Here is a 25,870-nt window from a genome sequence, read left to right as displayed (position 1 = left end):
TGAACAATTATGCGAAATTTCATGGAAATCGAACAGGGAAAAACAAAATCGATTCGTCAGTTGACATGGAGCTCCTCAATGGCGTTTCAATGTGTTTGAACGGAATTAAAACCCGTATGACGAATACGGAATCAAGAAGTAGTGTATGAGCAAATACACAAACCCTTCTTCTGAGGATGTAATCTTTGCTATCAAATTCATTCGAAGCATTTACCTTTGAGCGGAAGATGACGCGATTGTACCTGTCTCATAGTTTTTGTATGAAAAAATGGAAGAGTTGCCAGTCTTCTTGATTTGTTGTCTTCGGTTAGATTAAAAAAAAACCTAAATATGTTGTGATCGTTTATCGAATCCAATATGTATGGAAAGGAAAAGAAAGGAAGATGACTTTAGAAGTCATTAGTACTAGATACATCCAATTGTTATGCTCAAATCCGTTCGAAAAAGAAAGGCGTGGGATGTGCTTAGTAGAACGGCAAATAGATCAAACACCCTACTTCTTCGCGTATTAATTTCCTTAAAGCAAAACATTGAACTCAACTTACGTTGCTTTGCCTATTGTTTTTTTTTTCAATGAGGTTTCGAAGTTTTGGCGGGCCAACTCCCCACAATGGAAACGATTGCGTGGGTAATAAGTCAAGTAAGTCAGTTCTTTTAAGCTACTTGACTTGCATTCAGAGCGAGCGAGCAAAACGTGCGCAATTTACTTGCTGATTTTTAACATCGGTAATTATCTGTTTTAACCTTTGAGAAGCGCGCGCTTGTGCAGTGGAGCTTTGTTTATAGGCATGGAGGCAAAAAAAAAAAAAAATTGCGCAAGTGGTTTGACTCGGAAAATTGGGGCAAATTGCACTCGAAATAGTCTTGGAAGAAATTGACTAAATTTGTTTTCTATGATCTGGATCAGGTAAAAATCTGCTGAATTAAAATAATTATTACTATTAGCTGCAGTGAATTCTTGGATGCATGGTTAACAATTCAAAGATATCTTAGGATAAATTCCAAGAATTTTATGAATTGTTCTACAGAGAATTTCTGAACAGTTATGAAGACATTTCAACTAATTCATTTATTAGTTCGTTAATTCGTAGAACATTTTCGAGGTATTATTTTTTTCTATTTTACCTCTTACGTCAGGCTCGTCAATACCATATTTTAGTTGCCAGTATGCTGCTATCGTACCTGAATATGGTATTCATAAATTGTTTTCCCCTGCTCGGGTTTCGATTAGAAATAATGTTAAATTTGGGACTTAAATCTTGATTGTATATCGAACTTCATGATCTTAATAGTAAGTTAGCCCGAGGTTCAAAAAAAAATCTAGATAAATGCTTTATCATTTCTGATTTTCTCCAAACATTACAATCTTGACATTTTGTATAGTATAGTGACAAAGAATCCTCGGCTCTGCAAAGTTAATTCAATTGAGCCATATCAAATCAATTGACCACTTTGTCAAGCAGCTTTGGCGTAACTTTCTACCAGCGATTTCACAAAACTGGACCAACTAATTTCTATTTTTTTATGAAACGCACAAATGTTGGCTACTTTTCTCAAAATAATGTTTTATTTCAAAGTTCGAGTGTGTAAACGTCATTTTAACTGCTCGAATGAAGTGGTTAATTTATTAAAAAAAATCAACGGAATTGATCCCTAACTGCATTTCTGGTGGCCAAACCCATCTCTGCAGACTTCTACTTTCAATTTTCTGTAAGCAGCAGGCCTTGATTCGCCTTCACAATTTAACGACCGACACCGATCCGATAACGATCGGGTGACCATCAGGTTCAACATTCCATACATTGCCCCCCTTTTTCTGGAGTCAAGACGGATGTCGCACTTTTACTTTCATCTTGCCATCCATCCCCACTCTGCCATAAGATCCAATCTACAGTAACGGGGCTCTCTCGTCGTGGTAGCAGCAGCAGCAAGAAGAAAGAGCCGCGCAAAGGTCATGTAAATTTACACGATCCACTACGGGTGAATGCACAGCCAGGCTGACTGCAACAGGTCGAGTCGAACGGCGAATGCACATAAAGAAGTTGATTATGTTGCGACTGTTGCTGTTATTATGACATAAACAACCGAAACCGGTTCAGCCCAAAATATGTGCGTGCATGCACATGTGCGTCTGTCGACCAGCGACGACGAAAACTCGAACCATAGGGCAAAAATGCCCCGTCAGTAGGTGCATTTCCTAGCGTCGTCGGTCGTCAGATTTTGTGGGACGGAGGCACAGGTGAGATGTGCCACAGTGATTAACATCAACATAAATCTTCATCTCCACCGCCACGACGCCGCCGCACCGCCACACCGACCATGGTGGGGGTCGTCGTCGTCGTCGTCGTCTATCGCGAACGCGTGATCGCCGGAACCCTTGAAAACGACGCACAAAAGAGAGACATTTGTCGGCTGGTTTTTGGACACCAGCTGAACTTGACCCGATTCGTCGCGTTCGTTACACAATAATACCCGTTAGAGGAGAAATTGAGGAAACGTAACACATCCGAATCGGTTTAAATTTAAAAATCCAAATTCGTTTTACTGGCTCGGTTCAGCAGAGCGAGCCTCACGTGCGCAATTAATGCAAACAGCCAGCGATGGTTACTTATTTAAACACATCACTTAGCGCCCCGCCATCGCCATTCACGGGGCACACGGACGGTGAGATCGACTGAAAATTGAGTCGAATTAGACTCAGTTTAGCAACAAGTGGATTTGTTTACAAAGTGAGTAAAGTTTTCCGAGATTTTTCAGGAAAAACTTCTCGAATTACACTGAAAACGAATCTTACTCAGAGAGTGAGTCACTTTTACTCATTCTTATGGAGAAGTCTCTAAATATGTATGGAGAAATTTCTAAAAGCGTAGTGACCTACACTTTAAAAAAATTCTCCATACGATAATAGACTGAGTGAAACGTCTCTCGATTTTCCTCATATTCAAGAAATTTTTCCTTTTTGTAAAATTTACTCGAACTCGACTCAATTTTGAGTCAATCTAAACGACCGTGCCACGTGCCGTCAACGTCAAAGCCGAGCTTGTTGCTGTTTATTTGCAGCAGCGCGGCCCGATTGCGCAATTCCTGGTTTCTGTTGCGGCGGGGCTTGTCGGTCGGTCATCGATGGCTTAAATCGAAACCTACTGGCCTAGTGCGGGTTCCTGCTGAGTCGATCATTGCGTTTCGTCGTTCTCGTCTGTCTGCCCGATGTCTACCACTAAGGAAAAAAAAAAGATCATGCGCTGTGAGGGGGTATAGCGATTATACTTACCCGGGGCGAACTTCATGCCCATCCAAACCGAGAACGGCATGCATCCGTGGTGGATAACGTGCAGGGTCGACACATGTTGGTTCTTCTTCCGCAGCAGGAAGAACAGTGTATCGAAGAATTCGGTAAACTTGGAAATGTAGTACCACCAGCACGTCCGCGCCATCTGTCAAACAAAATAGAAGAAGGATGAAGGATGGACTTCATCTGAGGTTGGAGCCGTTGGAACTTACCCGTAAGGCAAGGGGATTATCCGAATAATCTACCGGTTGACATCTAAAGCTATAGTGGCCCCACCATCCACTCTGTAAATACTGGAAAAGAGAGAGAGAGAGAGAGAAAGGGAAATTAGCAAACAGTAGACGATCGAAGTATACTACGAAGGGCTTAAAAGCAAATGCTTTGCGTGCAAATTTCTGCTAAGAGCACCGCACCAATGCGTTGCTAAAGCTCCACCATAACGCAAGTGCGGGAAATAACAATCTACCTCTCGATGAACAGCGGGTCAACAAATATAGCAGCGCGATAGCAACCGACCCAAGCGTTGTTATCCGGATCATCAACTTGTTGTGATGCTGCATAAATGAATTTGGATTTGTATGCATGTATGTCCACTCTGGTGGCCACGGACCGGTCCGTCGGGGGATCCGGACCATGCGTAAAGACTCAAAAGCTCAGCGGTTTGTTTTCAATTACTTGTTCTGAATCTTCATGCATGAATTAGGATCTAGGACCAGCATATGCAATTAGGTAGTCAGTCCTCTGGAAGATCTGGATCATCCAAAAAAGTACTCAATTCGTATAAAATATCCTTGAGCTTCTCGATTTTCATTTAAATCTGCTTTGGACGTGTCTAAAATTCTCAGGACTTCATTGAAGTTAAAGGTTTCAGAAACTACTCTGATGCTCACGGTTCCATTTCTATGGACGTCCCTTAATTTCCCGTTATTTTAATACGGATCATGCATCTTTTCTAAAGTTCCCGCAATTTTCTTGGAATTCTAGGAACTTCCTGACGTTTTAACATTTTTTCTGGAGTTCTCGGAACTTCTCTGAAGTTCTCGGAAGGTTTCGTGGAGCACTGCCCTGAACAGGGTTGTTAATGATGATAGCATTATCGTTTGCAAAGCAAATTTTCATTTCAGACGTTGTTGGTGATAACGTTATTAACATCCCAGGCCCTGAATAAAAACTTCCTTAAAGTTCTCCCAATCCGAACATTTTCTGAAGTTTTCTGATCATCTCTGATGTCCTCTTGACTTCTTGGAAACCTGGAAACTTCGTTAAATGTCCCGCTTTTTTTCTGAAATTAATGGAACTGCAATGATCTTCTCTTAATCCCCGGATTTTCCTGATGTTCGTGAAGTTCCCAAAAGTTCTCTGGACTTCAATACATTTACCAAAGTTTACCTGATAATTAAGGATTTGCCCTTGAATAACCGAAACTAATTCTTAGCTGTCTTAAAATCCCTCCGGTAATCCGGACTTTCGTGATGTTTTAGGAGCATTCCTGATGATATTGGAACTACGGGTTTCATCCGGTAATTTCACTATAGTCCGTATTTTTATTTTAAAATCAAATCTAAAATCGATTGATTGATTTATCTTTATTAAGGAGGCTTTCAGCCTGAGGCTGGTTCGCCTCCAACTCTAAAATCGAGTCTACAGTGGCTTCAACGTCCTAAAGTGGTTTAATGTGGGAGTGATTTACCTCTAATTGGAATTGCCCGAAAGATCTCTGAGCATTTCTTAAGTTCTCCAGACTTCCTTTAAGTTCTAAGTATCTTTTATAAACTTTCCACCATTTTACTGAAGTTAATTTTGAATTGCCTTGAAGTTCCTTGACCTTCCTTTAGCTTCCCCGGAAGTTTTAAAAACTTCATTGAAGCTTACGGAACTTTGTCGAAAATCTCTCATTCTCCCTGAACTTCTTCGGTCTTCGGACTGAGGTTTTGTTTCTTTCCTGAAGTTAACTAATTTTTCTACTGTTCCGGAAATTTTCCACAAATTCATAAAGTTCCCTGAAGTATTGCAAAATTCGTGAAATTTTTGGAATATTCCATAGTTCCTCTTTGAAAATAACTGCAATTTTCCTTAAGTTAATGAAACTGTTAAGAAGATCTCTGCTCATTTGCGAAGTAGTTACCGGGAACTTCTCAAATCATAATGAAACTACCAAAATAGCAAAATATATCACCCAATTTTCTTGAACATATTGGAACTACTATGATCTTCGTTGAAGTTCCTGCAATTTTTCGCAGTTCTTTCAACAGCCATGAAAATCATGCAACTCTCTTAACCCTTTCGAGCCCGCGTGATCATTTATGACATAGTTGCATAAAATCAAAAATAACAGATATCTACATAATTTCTTCAGGAAATTTGTAGTTCCGGGTGTCAACAATACAGGAAAAATATGAAAGCACCAAACTCATAGATCTAGATCTCCAAAACCTTAAGAAGTTATTATGTTAACGAACACAGACTTGAATCTGGCCAGGGATGATATTTTCAGCAATCGATCACGCACTGCCATGTTAATTCAACCCAATTTGACAATTTTAGATGGATTTGCTTGGTTGCAACATGTTCTAAGTACTCCGAATTGTCCAGGAGTTCAGACTATTGGATCTACTGGATCAATCAAGGCCTACGCGATGTCCTCAATAACGACACCTACCCAAACATGTTCATAGAGTTTTTGCGAATCACTTATAATCTTTTTTGATGATGATGCTCAAGGTTCTCCAAATCATCCTGGAGTTCAGATCAAAAGATCTACCAGATCAACAATGACTGATACAATGCCCTTAATTTCGAAACAACTCCAAACAAGTTCATAAATATTATGCACATAATTTAGATTTAAATTCCATGCGTACTAGATGTTCTAGGTTCTCCAAATTGTCCAGGAGTTCAGCCTTTTTGATCTACTGGATCAATAAAGGCCTGCGCGATGTCCTCGTTGACGACAGCTGTCCAAACATGTTCATTGAGATTATGCACAACATTTACGTTTCAATTCTATGTGTATAAGATGTTCTAGGTTCACCAAATTGTCCAGGAGTCCAGCCTGTTTGATCTACTGGATCAATCAAGGCCTGCGCGATGTCCTCAGTAACGACACCTACCCAAAAATGTTCATAGAGGTTTTGCACATCACTATCATCTATTTTGATGTTTATAAGATGCTCAAGGTTCAATTCCATGCGTACAAGATGTTCTAGGATCTCCAAATTATTCAGGAGTTCAGCCTATTTGATCTACTGGATCAATCAAGGCCTGCACGACGTCCTCGTTGACGACAGCTGTCCAAACATGTTCATTGAGATTATGCACATCATTTACGTTTCAATTCTATGTGTATAAGATGTTCTAGGTTCTCCAAATTGTCAAGGAGTTCAGCCTATTTGATCTACTGGATCAATCAAGGCCTGCACGACGTCCTTGTTGACGACAGCTGTCCAAACATGTTCATTGAGATTATGCACATCATTTACGTTTCTATTATAGGTATATGATGTTCTAGGTTCTCCGAACTGTCCAGGAGTTCAGGCTATTTGATTTACTGGATTAATCAAGGCCTGCACGATGTCCTCAGTAACGACACCTACCCAAAAATGTTCATAGAATTTTTTGTGCATCACTTATAATCTACTTTGATGTGTATAAGATGCTCAAGGTGCTCCAAATTATCCTGGAGTTACAAGACTCTTAGTTTCGAAACAACTCCAAACAGTTTCATAAATATTATGCACATAATTTAGATTTCAATTCCATGCGTAAAAGATGTTCTAAGATCTCCAAATTATTCAGGAGTTCAGCCTATTTGATCTACTGGATCAATCAAGGCCTTCACGACGTTCTCGTTGACGACACCTGTCCAAACATGTTCATTGAGATTATGCACATCATTTACGTTTCAATTCTATGTGTATAAGATGTTCTAGGTTCTCCACGTTGTCCAAGAGTTTTGAATATTTGATCTACTGGATCAATCAAGGCCTGCGCGATGTTCTCAGCAACGACACCCACCCAAATATGTTCATAGAGGTTTAGAGCATCACTTATAATCTTTTTTGAGGTATATAAGGTGCTCAAGGTTCTCCAAATTACCCTGGAGTTCAGATCAGATTATCTACCAAATCAACAATGACTGATACAAGACCCTTAGTTTCGAAACAACTCCAAACAGGTTCATAAATATTATGCACATCATTTAGATTTCAATTCCATGCGTACAAGATGTTCTAGGTTCTCCAAGTTGTTCAGGAGTTTAGCCTATTTGATCTACTGGATCAATCAAGGCCTGTACGACGTCCTCGTGGACGACAGCTGTCCAAAAATGTTCAATGAGATTATGCACACCATTTACGTTTAAATTCTATGTGCATAAGATGTTCTAGGTTTTCCGAATTGTCCAGGAGTTCAGACTATTTGATCTACTGGATCAATCAAGGCCTGCGCGACGTCCTCAGTAACGACACCTACCCAAATATGTTCATAGAGGTTTAGCGCATCACTTATAATCTTTTTTGAGGTATATAAGGTGCTCCAGGATCTTCAAATTACCTTGGAGTTCAGATCAAATGATCTACCAGATTAACAATCACTGAAACAATTAACTTAGTTTTGGAACAACTCCAAACAGGTTCATAAAGATCATTCACATAATTTAGATTTAAATTCCATGTGTATAAGATGTTCTAGGTTCACCAAATTGTCCAGGAGTTCAGCCTATTTGATCTACTGGATCAATAAAGGCCTGCGCGACGTCCTCGTTGACGACAGCTGTCCAAACATGTCCATTGAGAATATGCACATCATTTACGTTTCAATTCTATGCGTATAAGATGTCCTAGGTTCTCCAAACTGTCCAGGAGTTCAGACTATTTGATATACTGGATCAAGCAACGCCTGCGTGATGTCCTCAGTTCCGACACCCAAAAATGTTCATAGAGGTTTTGCGCATCACTATCATCTATTTTGATGTTTATAAGATGCTCAAGGTTCTCCAAATTATCCTGGAGTTTAGATCAAATTATCTACCAGATCAACAATGCCTGATACAATGCCCTTAGTTGTGAAGCAACTCCAAATAGGTTCATAAAGATTATTCACATAATTTAGATTTCAATTCCATGCGTACACCATGTTCTAGGTTCATCAAATTGTCCAAGAATTTAGCCTTTTTGATCTACTGGATCAATCAAAACCTGCACGTCGTCTTCGTTGACGAAAGCTGTCCAAACATGTTCATTGATATTATGCACAACATTTACGTTTCAATTCTATGTGTATAAGATGTTCTAGGTTCTCCGAACTGTCCAGGAGTTCAGCCTATTTGATCTACTGGATCAATGAAGGCCTGCGCGATGTCCTCAGTAACGACACCTACCCAAAAATGTTCATAGAGGTTTTGCGCATCACTATCATCTATTCTGAGGTATATAAGATGCCCAAGGATCTCCAAATTATCCTGGAGTTCCGATCAAATGATCTACCCGATCAACAAAGACTGATACACACGCCAGGGTCACGAGATCAAATCCCACCCCCAGACAAGTCACGAATTACCGTGTTAAAGTGCAACCAATGGAAGAATTTGTGTGTTGTGAGGCATCATTGTGCTGATACTATGTACCCGGGGAAGTCGATAAAATTTCAATCCGGAAAATTCCCTAGGCCGGATCGGAAATCTAGAAAAATATTTAAAAAGCCATTCCATAGCAACACGATGTAGTGGTTATCAGAAGTTCATAAAATTCGGTAGTTTTATTCCTCATTCCAAATATTAGACCCTTTTTTATTTTGTCCTTAGGGTGACCATTTCCACTTTAGGGTGGTCCAAAAAATCATTGTTTTGAAAAAATGACTTTCTATCGGTCCTGACTGTGGTGCTTCAGATGTGTCGTCGAAAAAGAGAATCTTGGCCATCGAAGAAGCGCTTGCTTTCGCTTTCTGGGATGCTCAGACATATTTTTTTCAAAAAAATCATCTTTTGAACCACTAGGCCGATACAAAAGATCAAAATATCAAATGAAAGGCAATTAAACATATTTTACAACATCATGATTTAAAATAAAATGGGATTTTGTATTGAAATATATTGATTGTATTTGTTTTTTATGTTCATTCAAAGTGTTTTTAAGTTACTTCATACGCGAAGTTTGCGATTGGAGTTGGTTGGGAATGCAATCTAACATGAAGCTTTAGTGTGATAATTTATAAGCTAGATAATGGTCTTAGAAGAGGGTAGGTAGATAATTCCGTTGTACGGCAGTATGAAAATTGAATAGAAGTTGAAAATGCGCGAAGGGCCATTAATGCGACAGTACAAAGTCAAACGCACATTTCTTTGCCTAACCCGTACGGTGTACGCGGAGATTTGAAGTATGCCTCCAAATCAACCGGCAAAAAGTGTGTGCTTGACTTTGCTCATAAACTGTCTGCGACTGTGGAATGGTTCTAGCGACGTTTCATCACTATCTAAAGCCCCACGTTGCCGAAAGCATTTCCAGTCGATGGTGTGTTATAATGCAATTCTTCTTCACCCAACTATTTTGTTGCTGGTCTGTTCGTATTTGAGTTATATTTTTTTGAAGTTTCGCTCAATAATCCATCAAATTGCCGAAGAAAGCATTAAGCTAAGTAGTCAAATAAACAGAAAAGTTGGGTCTGAAAGTTGTGTTGGTGCTCTAAGTCCAGCTGAATTGTTAACCCCAGATCGTTTTAAACGTTTTGGCCACATCACAGTGAATCTATCATGTTAAACCTGAACGACAGCATGAGTTCGAACTAAAGTGTGAACAAACGTAACACTTCCTCATGTAGTCAAACCCTAAAAAAAAAACGCCCAACACGCAATCCCCCTTCGAATGGCACAAAACCCCACATTACTACAATCGATCGCCATCGACTAAACGACTGCAAATTGCCCCCGTTCCGGCCTGAGTACCACTTGCAGCAGTCACTTCCCCACTGATTTACATATCAAATTAGGTAGACTAATTTACTGTTTAATCGTCGATCACCAATCAGCTCACTCACCTCGTAAAATATCCACGTGCTAAAGATCGTCTGAAATAGGTTATAGCCTACGAGCAAGTTCCTAAGGTCCATCGGTTTTCGCTTCTCCATGATCCTGGGCGCGATCGATTTGCTAAAATAGGCATAGAATATGCACAGCGCTAGGGTGGGCAGTGGCGAGGACATCATCGGCCAGTCGGCTACTCGGGGATCTAGAATAATAAAAATAAAAAAATAAGCGAATTAGTACGAGGTGACAAGTTCAATGCCAGCCAGTGGTGCAGTGCTAATTGTAGGTTAAACGGAAGAAAAGCGAGCTAATTTTGTCCAAGTGGATCGCGCGACCGAACGCCCTCCCGAGGCTTTTGTATGCATATTAGAGGCGCGACGGCATTTTGTGTGCATTCATTTACTGCCACATATTTTAAACCCCTGCGGCTTCGGACGGCTGGCAACAACCTACTTAACGATTCAACGACCGATCGATTGATTACGATGGCAGTACGTCGGAAAATGGTGTCGTAAGGTTGTACTGGAGGTGCTTTCTTACACACCGGATCGTGATTTTTTTTTTTGAGTGGTAGTTTGGCGATCGATTAGCAATCGATCGCTTCAATTTGTGGAGGGATTAACGGTGATTTACGGAAGGTTAGTTTTAAGAGAGCTCTTGCCACGGAGTGTGTATTGAAAGTCAATGTGTAAATCATTAATCAAACAGTCGAGCCCTAAAATTCTTAAATTTGAATGGTTAAGCTCTTATTTAAACAAGAGCTAGTCAAGCGGCATTTCAAAGTGTTCAGTATTGTATTGGGACATGTCATTAGAAACCATGCCACCCGACAAGAGTGGCATTAGTTACCCGATGGCCCGGAAAAGGTTCAGGAAGCTCCGGAGGAAGTGGGCTACATCTGATTTTAACAAAACCAGAAGTGCTTATCAAAATTATCAGAAATTCAAGGACAATTCATAAGAGACCATGTCAATAATTATAATTCAATTATTGAGCCACTTCCTCAGGAGCTATTATCACAGCTTCTGTTGAAATTAGAGATAGGTTACACTCTGCGGGACTTCCGGAACCTATTCCAGTGACTTTTGGTGGCCATTGTCACTCTACTCAATTGGTATAATGAATTGTCAAAAACAAATCTGGAAATTTTGGTATGCCACATGTCTGGTTTTGTTGAAATTGGCCACGTCCTGCGAGGATGTCGGAATCTTTTTCAGCGACTTATGGCGGCCATTGTTACTCTGTTCAATTGACATGGATTACAATTAAATCTGATAATAGCTCTAGGAGATCTTCAAAGGAATTCGGAAAGTTTTCCAGGAGAGTTTTCCAAACATCTTCTAAATCCTTAGCTGTAATGAATAACACAACATCTGCAAAAAGATTAATGTCGCAAAATCGTAAAACACGTCGCAAGTCATTAATATACATAATAAATAACAGGGGCCCTAATACACTTCCCTGGGGCACTCCAAGGTTATTACCTACGGGACTGGAAACAGAATCATTAAAAACAGTCCGTTGAGTTCTGTCAGACAAATAGCTTTCAATCTATTTATATGCAGTACTCGTAATTCCAAAGCGCTTGATTGATCTTAACAATAAGGGCCTAGAAATTGTTTCAAAAGCGGGTTTAAGATCCAAAAAAACAATCGTATCTTTACACTCCAAGTTATTTTTCCAACAATCGTATCTTTACACTCCAAGTTATTTTTCCATTTCGCTAAAACCAAATTCAACGCGGTTTCACAAGAATGTCCTTTCTGATATCCCGATTGCTCTGGTATCAACAAACTATTACTATTTAAATACTCCAATAGCTGACCTTTAACAACAAGTTCTAGAATTTTCTCTAATGTGTGCAACATGTTGATGGGACGAAACTCTTCGGCATTAATCGTTTCAGCAACTTTTTGAATGGGGACCACTAAGGATTCCTTCCAAATTTGTGGCACATGTCCAGTTTGTAATGATTCATTAATAAGGTCCAGCAAGATGTGGCCAATGACATGAAAGCAATCTTGAATAACTCTAGCATTAACATTATCTACTCCAGCCGATTTTCCTAATGAAAAACAAATAACTCTAAGTTCATCTAATGTAATTGGGTGAAAAACTTCAAATCTACAACTACTATTAACTGGCTGTTTTATTTCGTCAGGTTCATCGACCAATTCAATAGATTGATTAATCAATGAAACGCTATCTACGAAATAATCATTAAACTTAGCTGCAATTACTTGCTCTGACTGTTCTAATGTGCCATTAAAAGTTATGGACCACGGTTTGCAATTACTAGGTTTTAATATAGATTTCAAAATTTTCCATAACTCTTTGCTGTTGTTTTGATGCTGATCAATCTTCCTTTGAACATATTCACAACGAGTTTTCTTTACCGATTGTGAATACTTATTATGCGCGATTGTGTACCTATTCCAATGAGTGTCATTATTTGATCTACAAAACTTTTTGTACCATTTGTCCTTTTTTCGTTTAAGACGCAAAAGATCCAAATTGTACTAGCTGTTCGAGTTTTTCAAAGAAACAAACAAGTAGATCTACAGAACTACTTGAAAGTTCCCTAAATTTTCCTGAAGTTAATGAAACTGCCTTGAAGTTCTTTTGTAGTTTGAGAAACTAGCCTGATGCTCACAAATTTTTAAACTTCCCGGAACTTTTTCGGACTTCCTAAAGTTTCCTCAAAACGATCATGGATCTTCTCTGAAGTATTAACAAATCACTCTGAAGTTCACAAAACTTTTTTAAAATTTATGCAAATTCTCTAATGTTAACGGCACTGCTCTGAAATTTTCTGTTCTTTCCTGAAGTTCTTGAAACTTCTCCAAAGTTTTTGCAGTTCTCATCAAGCTTTGTGTACTGCTCTGAATTTAATTTAACTGGCCTAAACATATTTAAGCTTCCGTAATCTTCTGAACTAATGTGAAGACCTCAACCGAATAATATAAATTCATAGAATTACAACCATACAAACCGTTATAGAACATTCCAAGTAACATTGCAAGATTTATCATGGTCTTAAAGCGTTGTTCAAGCCTAAATCATAATCTTCAGAACCCTCATAAAACCCAAAATGTTACTTGGGATGTGTGTTGCTTGGGCAATAATTTACTTAACATCTCTGAAGTTCTCTGAAATTCACGGGAACTTCTTAAAATTGTCCACTAATTTTCTGAAACTAATGGAACTGAGCTCTCCCTGAAATTCCCCTATTTTTGGAGCTTATTAAACTTCTTTGGAATCCTTCCACATATTGCAAACATTCAAGAAAGTTCCTGAAGTTCTCGGATCTTTCCTTAAGTTCCATAGACTTCTGTCAAGATCTCGAGATGTTTCTGAAAATCTTTGCACTTCTGAGAAGTTTTTTTTAAGTTTTTCTGAAATTTCTTGAACTTCTTTTAGTTGCCGCAATTTTCTTGAAATCAAATCGATTTTCAATGAAGTTCTAAAGACTTTTCTGAAGTATGTGGAACTGCACTTACATTATCGACACTAATTCATAACTTCTTCAATTGTTTATACTTTCCTTAAGATTTCTAAATTTCATTACAGTTCTCTAGACTGCCCTGAATTTCGCAGTATTTTTTAAATGAACCCGCAATTTTACTGAAATTAATTGCCTTCAAATTTCCACAATTTTCATAACATTTATAAACATTATAAACGCTTACGAAACTTTGTCTTTAACCCGGCGTCACTATAAAAAAGCTGTAACTTTGTAGCGAAATAATTTTCTCACTTTTTCCAGCTTTTGGAAATAAACGTTTTGTTATCAACAGAAGCTTTCAGCGACCTCTAGGAGTGGCGCTTCAAAAAAAGAAACACATTGTACATTAGGGTCTATAAATACGCAGACTGCAATTCACTCCCAAAAATCAATTTTTGAACCGATTCTCAATCTATTGGCCTCAAAAGAAAGATTAAGGTTCCTAGAATGGCACCTTGCCCAGGATGCTTCCAATTCGGCTAATTAGAATACCTGGTACCGGTTCCGATAGGGCACACATGGACACTTTCAAAACCGCATGTATTGGTACCGCCCAACGGCTCAAAATTGATGAATAGACATCATGCCATGAACCAACAAGTGGATCTGGCCACATCTGGATACCCGGAACCGGTTCCGGCAGGGTCCCCAAAAGGACACTTCCTAAACCTCATGTACTGGTACCGTATACCACTGGTATATACTTCAGGATGAAAAATAATAAATGTTGAGCCGGCAGACAGTACCGGTACATAAGGATTAGGAAGTTTCCTTCTTGGGCTCTTCCGGAACCGGTTCCGGTGTGGCCAGATCTACCTTTTGGTCCATTTCATGATGGATATTTACATCTGGGTGAAAAATCACAAATTATGAGCCGTCAGACGATACCAGTACATGAGGTTTATGAAGTGTCCTTTTTGAGCCCTACCGGAACCGGTTCCGGGTATTCGGATGTAGCCAGATCATCCACCTGTTGATGATGTCTTTTTACTTCTGGATGAAAAATCATAAACTTTGAGCCATCGGACGGTACCAGTACATGCGGTTTTGATAGTGTCCTTTTGTTCCCTATCACAACCGGTTCCGGGTAGCCTAAATGGCCAAATTGGAGAAATCCTGGACAGGGTACTATTCTAGGAACCTTTATATTTCTTTTGCGGTCAATAGATTAAGACTTGGTTCAAAAATAGATTTTAGGGAGCGAGTTGCAGTTTTGGTCTTTTTTGACCCGCTAATGCACCAATGTGTAACTTTTTCCTAATGCATAAGGAAGGTTAAACCACTAATATCAGGGCATCCCTGAAGTTTTGGTTTGACCTGACGTTCTCTATATTTGCTTAATGTCCGGCAAATTTTCTGTTATATATATTAAAAATTAACTGACGTTTCCTAAGTTTTTGCATCAATCATAGAATTCTCGGAATATCCCATAATTCCACGGAACTCCTTGTAACTTGCTGCGAACTTCCTTAAGTTAATGGAACTGTTCTGAAGTTATCTGATCGTCCTCAAAGTACTTGGAACATCGCTGAATATTATAAAACTATCTCAAAATATCTAAATTTCATGGAAGTTCTCTGAAATTTCTTGAAGATATCGGTGCTTGCTAGAAGTTCTTGCATTTTTTTAAATTAATGGATATTCGTTGATGTTCCCTTATCAAATATATATTCTTTAAATTTACATGATATAACACCCTTAAAATACTCTCATATGTTCCGGATGTTCATATAATTTTTATTGCGTCCCAGAAATTCTCTCGCAGCTTTGCTGAAGTTTCCGCAAATTCCCTGAGTTTCTCTAACCCTCCGTTACTCGCGCCAACTTTTGTAACACGAGTACTCGCGCGTTGTACTTTGTACAACAGTGTGAGTTTTCGATTGCCATTTTGCAGCCGAGCTACCAATCGATATGAAACCAATGGGTATTCCTAAAAAAACTTGTTTTTAACTAAAAAAGCTAAACTATTTTCACAGTTAACCCCCAAAAAATGCGGATAATAGACAAAATGTGAATGGAAACCGCGTAAACGGTGTCGGTACTACGTGGGATTTGACTTAATTGGTTACAACATAGAAAATCTCGAGATCTTGACCAGATATAAAGATACTATCTTGGGCAAAGTTGTTCTAGAGATCATAACCTTTTCGCTGGAGGAGAGTAGTTCAGAATTTTCTCACTACGTAGCGCTAGAATACATGTGAAATTATCGCATGTGATATATCTCGAGATCCTAAAAAGATAGAAAGTTACTGTCTGCCGCAAAGTTGTTCAGAACGACAAGGCCTTTTCGTTGGTGGACAATAGTTCAGAGTTTTCTCACTTCGCGGCTCTAGTATACATGTAAACTTCTCGCATATTGATTTGGTTGTTCGACTGATTTTATGGAGATTTCGTTTTTATGGCTTTCTCAGTCTAGGGTAATTCAAACAGTTAGTTTTGCATTGCCCGACGTTTCGGCCGTTTATTGTGGTCTTTTTCAAAGGTAAAACAGTCAAACGGTAGACTGTTTTACCCTTGAAAAAGGCCACAATAAACGGCCGAAACGTCGGGCTTCTCGCATATATAAAATATCTCTAGATCCTTACCATATAAAAAGTTACTGTCTTCGGCAAAGTTTTTCAAGAAGCCAAGATCTTTTCGTTGGTGGAGTAGTTCAGAAAATTCTCACTACGTGGCGCTAGTATATACTGTTTCGCATATACAATAGCTCGAGATCCTAAGGCAGATAGAAAGTTACTGTATTCGGCACACTTGTTCAGGGGGTCAAGTATTTTTGGCTGGTGGACAGTAGTTCAGAATTTTCACACTACGCGGCGCTAGTATACACGGGAAATTCTCATATAAATATATCGAGATCCCGACCAGATAGAAAGTTACTGTCTTAGGCAAAACTGTTTAGGAGATCATAGCCTTTTTGCTGGTTAACAGTAGGAACAGTTTACACGGTTTCCATTTACATTTTCCCTATTATCCGCATTTTTTAGGTGTTTACTGTAATCAAGGTTTAGCTTGTTTAAATCAAAACAAGTTTTTTGAGGAACACTCATTAGTTTCAGCTCGATTGGTAGCTCAGCAACAAAATGGCAATGGAAAACTCATGTGTGTTGTACAAAGTACAACAACGCGAGTAACGGAGGGTGAAGGTTTCTGCAATTTATGATTCTTTGATCTGTCTTGATGTTCTCGGAGCATTCCTGGAGCTCTGAATTCTATTGAAAGTCTTGGTTCTGCTATGAAATAAATGGAATTCTCGTAAACACTTTTAAACTTCCCTGAAATTCTCTGGGCTTCTGTGCAGTTTCAGAAATATTTTTGAAGTTTTCGAAAATTTTCCGAAGATCTCTGTACTTCCCTGAAATTCTCGGAACATCTTAAGGGTTCTCGATTTTTGGTCCGCACATTATGGAACTATCCTGAATTTTTCCAAACTCATGCTTATAGATCTTTAAAATGCTCCAAAACTCAGGACTAAAGTAATGGGAACTGCTCCTAAGCATCTAGCTTTTCTGATGTACTTAGAACTTCTTAAAAGTTTCCACAAGTTTCCATAAGTTCTCTTAACGCCGATGAAGCTCTCTGAAATTCTAGGAACTTCTTGAAAGTTTCTGCTATTTTTCGGAAGCTCATAGAGGTTCTCAAAGCTTCCTGTAAGTTCCCCATTATTTCAGAATTAATTCAAGATAAATGCTGATTAGAATAATTACAAAATTCTGGTAAGAGAGTCCTGACCAGGATTCAAAGATAATATCCTGAGATGAATTCCACGGAATTTATGAGCAGAAGAAAGTTCTGAATTGAATTCATAGGTTATTTAATAATTCCATGGGAGTTGTGATAAGAATATTAAAACATTTCCTAGGTAATTCTGAGGAGAATTTTATGGGGATCGTGAGAAGGATAGCAACTGAATAATTCCAAGAGAATTTTCGCGAGAATTCAAAGAATTATTAACAGAATTTATAAGGTCTTCTGAGCATAATTTCAAAAGAAATAGACTAAGGAGGATTCCTGAAAATAGTTGTCTAGTCTAGTCTAGTCTTTGTAACAATGCTAGGACTCCTAAAGGAGAGTTTTGATTAAAATTTTGAGAATACTTTCAAAGGAATTGGATTCTCAGGAAAATATTAAAAAAAAATCTATGAAGGATTCCAATGAAATTCTTAGGGTAGTTTCAAGGGAATTCCGAAGAGAACTCCATGGTACGAGAATAGATCCAAGGGTATTTTTTGTGAGTTTATGGAGCATCCTATGATTAATCTGATCAGAATTCCAAAGTAATTAAGGAAAACAAAAGATTGATGATTTTAAATAGATTAATATTAAACTCTTTGGAAAAAGTAACACGTAAGTTGGTAAAGTTGAAAACTTTCATTTTCATTTTCATTTTGCAGCGTTTGGTGGGGCAATGGGAGCGCAAGTCAATCCAAAGCCGAGGATAAAGGACGGGTAATGGCTGAATAGTCTATGCGGACCACTTGAACGCCATGGGAAAAGGAAGAGATTGAAGAGGCCGGTTATTGGGGGGTTTTTGAGGATATGACACATAGTGATGCTAAATGTAAAGAAACCGAAAATCCATCTCCCACTGATTCATCCTTTCACATAAATACCAAATTGATATTTTAAAGCAATAATCAAAATAAATAGACAATACATGAAAAGGCTAGTTTCCAGTTGCTTTAAAGGCTAGTTGCCTCCCTAAGCAGACCCTCCGCATCCTAACTCTTCTGTTAATCCACTTAATGTTACTAGGCTGTCTAAATTTTCTTATTTAAGTTCGTTTGATGATTATGATATCTCTAGACTAATTTAATAAATAATTGAAATCTCTAATCTACCTACCATGCTTTATTAAGTACCTGCACTTGTGAATGTAATCTAAAATTTAACGTGTTTCAAGTTGTTTTTGACTTTGACCTATATTTAATATATATTAGTTCGTCCCAGGTGACACCTTCAAGTGACTAAAATGCTTCATTTTGAAGTAAGTTTCCTAGCTGATTTTTAAATTATATAGGGTATATGCTTCAACTACGCTCACACGTTTCCACTATGTCGCACCACAAAAATACGTATGGTTATGTTACAATAGAAGCACGCCACAGTGGAAATCCCGAGCCATAGTTCAAACACTTATCCCAAATCAAAATTAAGCACATATAAGATTAGTTGCAATACCATGTACAAAAATGGTGTTTAACATTGTTCCCTGAGTAATACCTCAATGAAAACAACAACGGAAGCTTGTCACGCAAGTAGAAGGAGCACTGTTGGGCACTTTCTGAAATATTTCAATAGTATAATTCCCTTAAATAAAACAGCAAAAAAAGGTTATCTTCCATTTAATTCCACTTAATTAATTTTGGTATCCATGACAGATACGTATTTACGTATACGCAAAATTAATTAAGTGGAATTAAATGGAAGATAACCTTTTTTTGCTGTTTTATTAAAGCATTCCGCTAACAACCCAATTTCATTACTTCATAATTCCCTTGCAAACCCAAATAAATCTATCTGCGAAAAAATAAACAAAATAAGAGTGATTTGCGGCAAAACCCGCCAGTATCGCACCCAACGTCAGTGCCTATACGTAAGCGTACTACAACGCGGCTTTCAAATAAAGGAGTAACAAGTGTGATACTATCACTTCAGGCTAGAACTTTGGTTCTCTTATGCAATGGTTCATCAGAGAGGGGAAGCTCAGTAATCCTCATCGCATGCTCATGACGCTATTCTGTTACGGCATGAGCCAACGATGCCGGACCTAAACCAACCGTCTCCAACGCTCCACTATGAAGCATAAGATTAGGCCCGCCCACCAACGTCCAGGTTAAAAAACTAGCCAAGGGGAGGGAAGTTGATAAAGTTGAAAACTTGTACATTTATGAACATGATAAAAAAAACTTATAATTTAAATGATTTTTCTCGGTTCTCCCGTCGAATTCCCGGGATTTTCCCGGTTATTTCCCGATTTTCATGGTTCCCTGGGTACCCATTAAGTTTAGATTTTCAAGTTGCATTTTTAAGTAAAGACTAATTTTATCGCGATCTGAGTTTTCGCGTGTGGATAAGTGTAAATTAAGATCTACCACGTCTTAAGAAGTTTTTTTTTAGTGATATTGTAATTAGCGTGAAAATCTGGGACAAGGATTTGTTTCGAGTAGCTGTGTTGCTATGGTGTCGCGTCGGTCGGTTTTTCATTTCGCTTGTTTTTGGTGCTTTGCCTCCCTCCCAAGAAGAGTTTTACTGGGTTTTTTTTTTCTTGGTGCTGGACTGGCGTTCTGCCTTCCGGAGGATGCACGCGAATGAGGTGTCAAGCAAAAATTCGGTGCAAATGAAAAACTTCAAATGTAATTCAAAATGTCGTGTTTGGGTTGTAAAAACAACGCGGAAGATTTTTTCGATTACCGCGAGTGAACATACCGGTCCTTTTTCAGAGGCAGAATTTGGTGAGATCCATCTAATTTAAAATCAATCATAAATGCATGTTTCCATATATTACTAAATACGCGCCAGATTTCGGAACATCACATTTCGAAATCTGGAAGTGTGTTTGCAGTATCATTAGTCATATGATAACGGTAGTGTTTACATACGGGGCTTATTGTATGTGAAAGTAACCTCGGAATGGACGTGAATTACCAGGCATTCTGAAATGGGTTGCTGGATCTGCAGTAGAGCTATCGCTTTCTAACTCCCAGACTAAACTTGCTTTAAATTATTACATCAAGGATTGGTGCAAGCAAATTTCTTCCATAATACCACTGCCGGCCAGTGGGGGTTAGATTGAACACACACACACACACACAAGACTAATTTTATCGCGATCTGTCAAGTAGTTTTCAAGATGCATTCGAAACAAGAAGAGCTACATCAGCAGGCACGGTGATCGATAATCCTGGTCAGTCGCATAGATGGATCGGCAAAAGACTTGGAATCCACCATTCCACCGTGTCCCGCGTTGTGAAGATGTTCCAGGAGGCGAAGACCATCGAGCGGCGCGCTGGAAGCGGCCGAAAACCGAAAACGGAATACCCAGAGAAGGCGCGGAAGATAAGGCAGTACTTTAAGAATAACTCGAACCTTTGCACTCAAGACGTGGCCAAAAAGGTCAATTCGTCGAAGTGGTTCGTCCAGCAGACCATGAAGCGGGCTGGGCTACGTGTTTTTAAGGTCAGGAAGGCGGCAAACCGGACTGACAAGCAAAACACGGTGGCCAAATTGCGTGCGCGGAAGCTGTACCGTGAGTGGCTGGTAAAGCCACGAGACATACATCAAGGCGGACACCAAACAAATCCCCGGCCTCGAGTTTTTTGTCGGTACGTCCTGCATGGAGGTTCCGGAAAAGTACCGGAAGAGAAAGATGGACAAATTCGCGAAGAAGTACCTGTTGTGGCAGGCGATCTGCGAGTGCGGACGGTACAGCAAGCCGTTCGTTACAACCGGCACTATAAACGGGCAGATTTATCGAGAGGAATGCTTGCAAGAAGCGCTTGCTGCCCTTCCTCCGCTCTCACCGTGGTGGTCCCACGCTGTTCTGGCCGGATCTCGCTTCGTGCCATTACGCCAAGCTTGTAAAGGATTGGTACGAAGCGAAGGGCGTTAATGTGGTCCCGAAGGAGGCGAACCCGCCAAATACACCAGAACTTCGTCCGATCGAAAAGTTTTGGGCGATAATGAAGAAGAAATTGAACAAAAGCGGAAAAACATTCAAAACCGATGAAACTTTGAAGAAAAACTGGGATAAATTGTGTTAGGAAAATGAGCCTCGCCCAAGATCTTATGAGCAGTGCTAAGAGAAATGTACGAGCATTCAGCTTGGGGGAGGAAATTCAATAAATAAATTATGCCAAAACATAGTTAATATATCGTTATTTAATCCCTGAAAATTTGAGAAGTCCGGAGTGATTTGAGATTTGGGCGTAATTGTATTTGTAAAAAACACGTCAATTGCCGGTTTCTCTTGAATAAAAGCTCAATCCCATTAGCAAAATATAATAAATGATAGAGGAATCATTCCTCTACCTCATAGTGTTATAAGTTTTCGAGACTGAGCGTTTATTCGCGAGAAATCGGTGATTAACGTGTTTGTTTATAAATGCAATTACGCCCAAATCTCAAATCACTCCGGAAGTATCCGATTTAAAATGAATTTTTGGTGATCATTTTTGTGTGTCTCATTTTTTCCGAGTCCAGTCTTTATTGAAAATAAGCTAAAATTAAAAGGAATGTTCTGCCAAATTTATGAGCGAATTGAAATTTTCATTTACTAATTCAAATCTCTTAATGTATGATTTCGTACTTTCTGAAATATTTTGCCATTTAAAAATTATTTAAAAATTTCAATGTGATTCATGGGTTATTTAAGTGTTTTTTAAAGTTGTATTGGCGTTTTCAGAGCTGTTCTACCATTAAACATCAGAAAAAAAATCGATGAGCAAGATTCGCTACTCTTACCAAAAAATACACATGCAGAAGAGTAAATCTGAGTAGTTACGCAGAAATTGAGCTCATTTAGAAGTTTCTTTTAGAAGCTTGCCCGTCGCTACGCATTTCTAACTAAAAAACACGGACAGGACAATAAATCTGAGTAGCTACGCAGCAATTGAACGTTGAATATGCTTGTCAACTGGTAGCCAATGTTAACTGTCAAACATGTAGAAGCCACAAATGTAATTACTCTTCTTATCTATAGTCAAGTATTGTCATTTCATAGTAATTATCCACACTTTTTCGTAACACATCACATTATTAACAGTAAACTCAACGGCAGAAACCAAAAGGCTCAGTGAAGAATTTTTAAAACTAGTCGTTTCGACGGCTCAGCTGAGTTACAATTCCAACAAAACATATTCAAGCAAGAATGTAAACAAACATCATGAGAGTCATGGGGGTTTGAGCACTCGTGGCTCAGAGTTTTTGGCGCGATTCAATCGAAGTTGAGCAACACATTTAATTTTCAGGCTGTTTTCGGTTGACTTGCAAAATAATATATTTTGAGTAGTACCCAGGTTTTTGGAAGCTTCGTTTAGAATCTTGTCTATCGTTACGTTCCTCTAACTGAAAAATACGGTACAGTATATACAGTAAATCTGAGTTGCTACGCAGCTAATGAGAATTTTTTAAAGGTTTAGGTAATATTTTAGAGAAAGATTGTGTATATTGCTCGAGGAATTACAGCATTTTGCGGAAACTACCGGACCTTTTCAAGGGAAATACTTATCAAAGTATGCTCAAAGAAAGATATATTTTTTTCTTTATTAAAATACCCAAATAAGAAAATATTCCCTTCTTGAGCGAAGTATTTATTCTTATGCCTTATGTTACACTTTCATCATTTTAGCCTTTCGAATTCAGCCTTATGAGCTTTCACCCTTCCATGTTTCAGCCTTCTGCTGGAATCCCGGGAAACCACCCATTTTCGACATCGCAAAAATTGGGCAATTACGGTGGGCTGGGCACGAAGCAAGAATGTCGAACGACAGCCCGCTGAAAATGGTTATCGATAATAACTCGACTGGAACAAGACGACACGAGACGTGTAGCCATGGGTCGAGTGGAATAGAAACAAATCTGTGTACAGCAAACGCCACTCATGCCTCAGCCTGAATAGTAAGGCGTTCCTTTTTAAACTTCTGGACGTATCTCTCGAATGCACCTTTAGAGTTCTCTTGATGTCCCGATTAAAAGTCCTCTGTCTCCTGAAGTCATCTTTACGCCTATGTTAAGTTATCTGCACGTCCCCCTTAATTCCTCTGTCCAAATAATTCTTCCAGACTTGAAGCTAACGACCTGAGAGTCCCCCTTCCGTAAGTAGGGGAAAGTGGAACAAAGTGGCCACCCGCTTAAAAACCAACTTATTGAACATATTTTACAAAAAATCTGTTGCAGGCTACTTCAACTATCCATATCATTTAAGTCTACCAAAATACTTTTCTCTAGAGCAAATATTCAAAAAATGTTAGACTTGCTCAAAATGCCAGAACTGTTATAAGAATTCTGAATCAGAATTCATTGGTCATTGGTTTCTTATATGACACGATGCTTTTTCTAGATTTTAATAAAGATTAAAGATTTGCTTAACAAAATATTACTTAAGTCCATTCGGGGCAATATGAGCACCACTGATATTTCAACATAAATTCTTCAATTTTCCATTATTCCCTTCATAAATATGACTGTATAATATGAGATCACGATTTGTAACAACTGCTTTGGTAAAAAATCAGTCATTCACAAGACTGAAAAAAATATTGCCTTAAATAGGCAGTACTTCTGAAATTTTATTTATTCTACAGAAAATAATTGTTTCTGTTGAATCTTTTTATGCTAAAACTGTTCATTATTGACCCTTCATAAAGCCTCAAGAGAACATCATATTCTTACCCATTATTTACAAGGTCGCTCATACCCCAGGTTGCTCATTTTACCCCAACGGTTTAATTTCGGTTACAAAACGATTATTTTTTAAATCTTCTTACAGAAGATTCAACAGTTTACTTTTAATATTCAATTTGTATTCATGATGTTAATAGGGCTTGAAACTATCCATTTGGTTAACCATCATTCGAATGTCCCACTGAATTTTGAATGCTAAGTGATGATTTTCTTAACGTAGCCAAACTGCCCCACTTTACCGTATTTTGAAATCTCTAAAGGAAGTCATCTGGATTTTCCCCTTAAATCATGCGGATGTTCCCCTGAACTTTTTTGGACATCCTCATTGAGCCACTTTGAACGTTCTACTGGAGTCCCTCTGAAGCCCTATAGACGACGTCTCCTGAAAAAGTTCTGGATGTCCCGCTGCCTATTTTTGGACATTGGTTCACCCAAACCTTCCGGACGTCTGCCTAAACCAAGTAACAATTAGCGTTTTATCATAGTATTGTATACCATGATTGAGACTTGTTTGCGTTAGATCTTTTAGATGAACCTTTGAAGGCCTTGGAACGTACCTTTTGAGGTGTCTGGAGGTCTTTCTGAAGTTCCACTAATCCACTCAGGGCCCCAGAAAGCCTACTCAGAAATGGCACTGTATTAGCAAGCCGGAGGCAACAGGTTCGAAATGATGCTCTGGACTGATGCCTTATTCCTCTGATTACGAATCTTGAGATTGAGTTTAGGACTCCACCTTTTAGACCTTGTCCACAGTTGGATCATGCAGTGTGAATGGAATTTCAATCGAATTCCAGACGGAGAAGCGATCGAAGCCAGATCCAAAAATCACCAACAACATTTGTCAGAGCAAAGTTTGCTCCATCACTTCAAATGCCTTTCAACTTTGTTTCGAATTGTAATTCGATCTTGTACGGAATTTCAGATCAGATAAGCTTAAATAGATCTGGATAAGTTTTGTCGGAGTTCGGTTTACCTCTCTAGTTCAGATGGGATTTCACTAGATTTGTAGACGGAAAAGCGCGTGAGCTCGTGAGGTTTTCAAAAACACTTAAAAAGTTTAAAATATCCAGCACTAGTTTTGTCGGAGTTCAAAACCAGAAGATTTTTGATATTCCAAACTAGATTTAAAAGTCTTAAAAATATTGTCGGCCTCAGGTTTACTTTTTAAGGCGCGATTCTACTTGTGTCTATAATAGGAAAGCGTTACAGGGCCACTTAACAGGTCTGCAATTTGACAGTTGGTAGCAGTGTTGCCAGAATAATTATTAAAAAAAAAAAAATCAAATAGATTTTTTGTCAGGAGCACACCAAAACTACACCACTGCTGAGTTGTCCAACCATCAATGGGTGGAGGAATCCAACTTACCGCTTTTATTGTCCATTAGATCCCTGTACCAATCGTGCATGTCTGTGAGAATGAACGCCATCTTGGGTGATCTGTGAAAAAAAGAGGGAAAAAAGGTGTGAAAATTAGAACCGATTTGCGAATGATCAACAAAGCAAATTGTACATGCAGACAAACGACCAGCAGCAACAGCAGCAGTCAGTCGGCAGTAAAGCTTTTCAACTCCATTACAAATTGTCATACGACATCATCTTGGCGTTTCGCAAATTACCCCCCTGTATTCGCCGGTTATTTTCTTTCAACCACGCA

General features: G+C 38.8%; 1 protein-coding gene across 1 annotated transcript in view; it reads right to left on the bottom strand.

Moving 5' to 3' along the window:
- LOC135698618 (very long chain fatty acid elongase AAEL008004) overlaps positions 1-25,653 on the bottom strand; it is a 56,214-nt gene extending 30,561 nt beyond the window's left edge. Inside the window, exons 1-4 of the mRNA XM_065218677.1 lie at positions 25,583-25,653; positions 10,319-10,509; positions 3,502-3,582; positions 3,272-3,434 (exon numbers count right to left, since the gene is read on the bottom strand). Of these exons, the coding sequence (XP_065074749.1) occupies positions 3,272-3,434; positions 3,502-3,582; positions 10,319-10,509; positions 25,583-25,643 (496 nt within the window). The 5' untranslated portion in view covers positions 25,644-25,653. The remainder of the gene's footprint in view (positions 1-3,271; positions 3,435-3,501; positions 3,583-10,318; positions 10,510-25,582) is intronic.
- Between the last annotated feature and the right edge of the window lie 217 nt (positions 25,654-25,870).

Source organism: Ochlerotatus camptorhynchus, unplaced genomic scaffold (genome assembly GCF_037179485.1).
Source record: "Ochlerotatus camptorhynchus isolate MF236.1 unplaced genomic scaffold, CSIRO-AGI_Acam_v1.1 ptg000091l, whole genome shotgun sequence".
Classification (NCBI taxonomy): Eukaryota; Metazoa; Arthropoda; class Insecta; order Diptera; family Culicidae; genus Ochlerotatus; species Ochlerotatus camptorhynchus.
The sequence above is the reverse complement of the archived record's forward strand: the minus strand, read 5'-3'. Positions and strand labels throughout refer to the sequence as shown.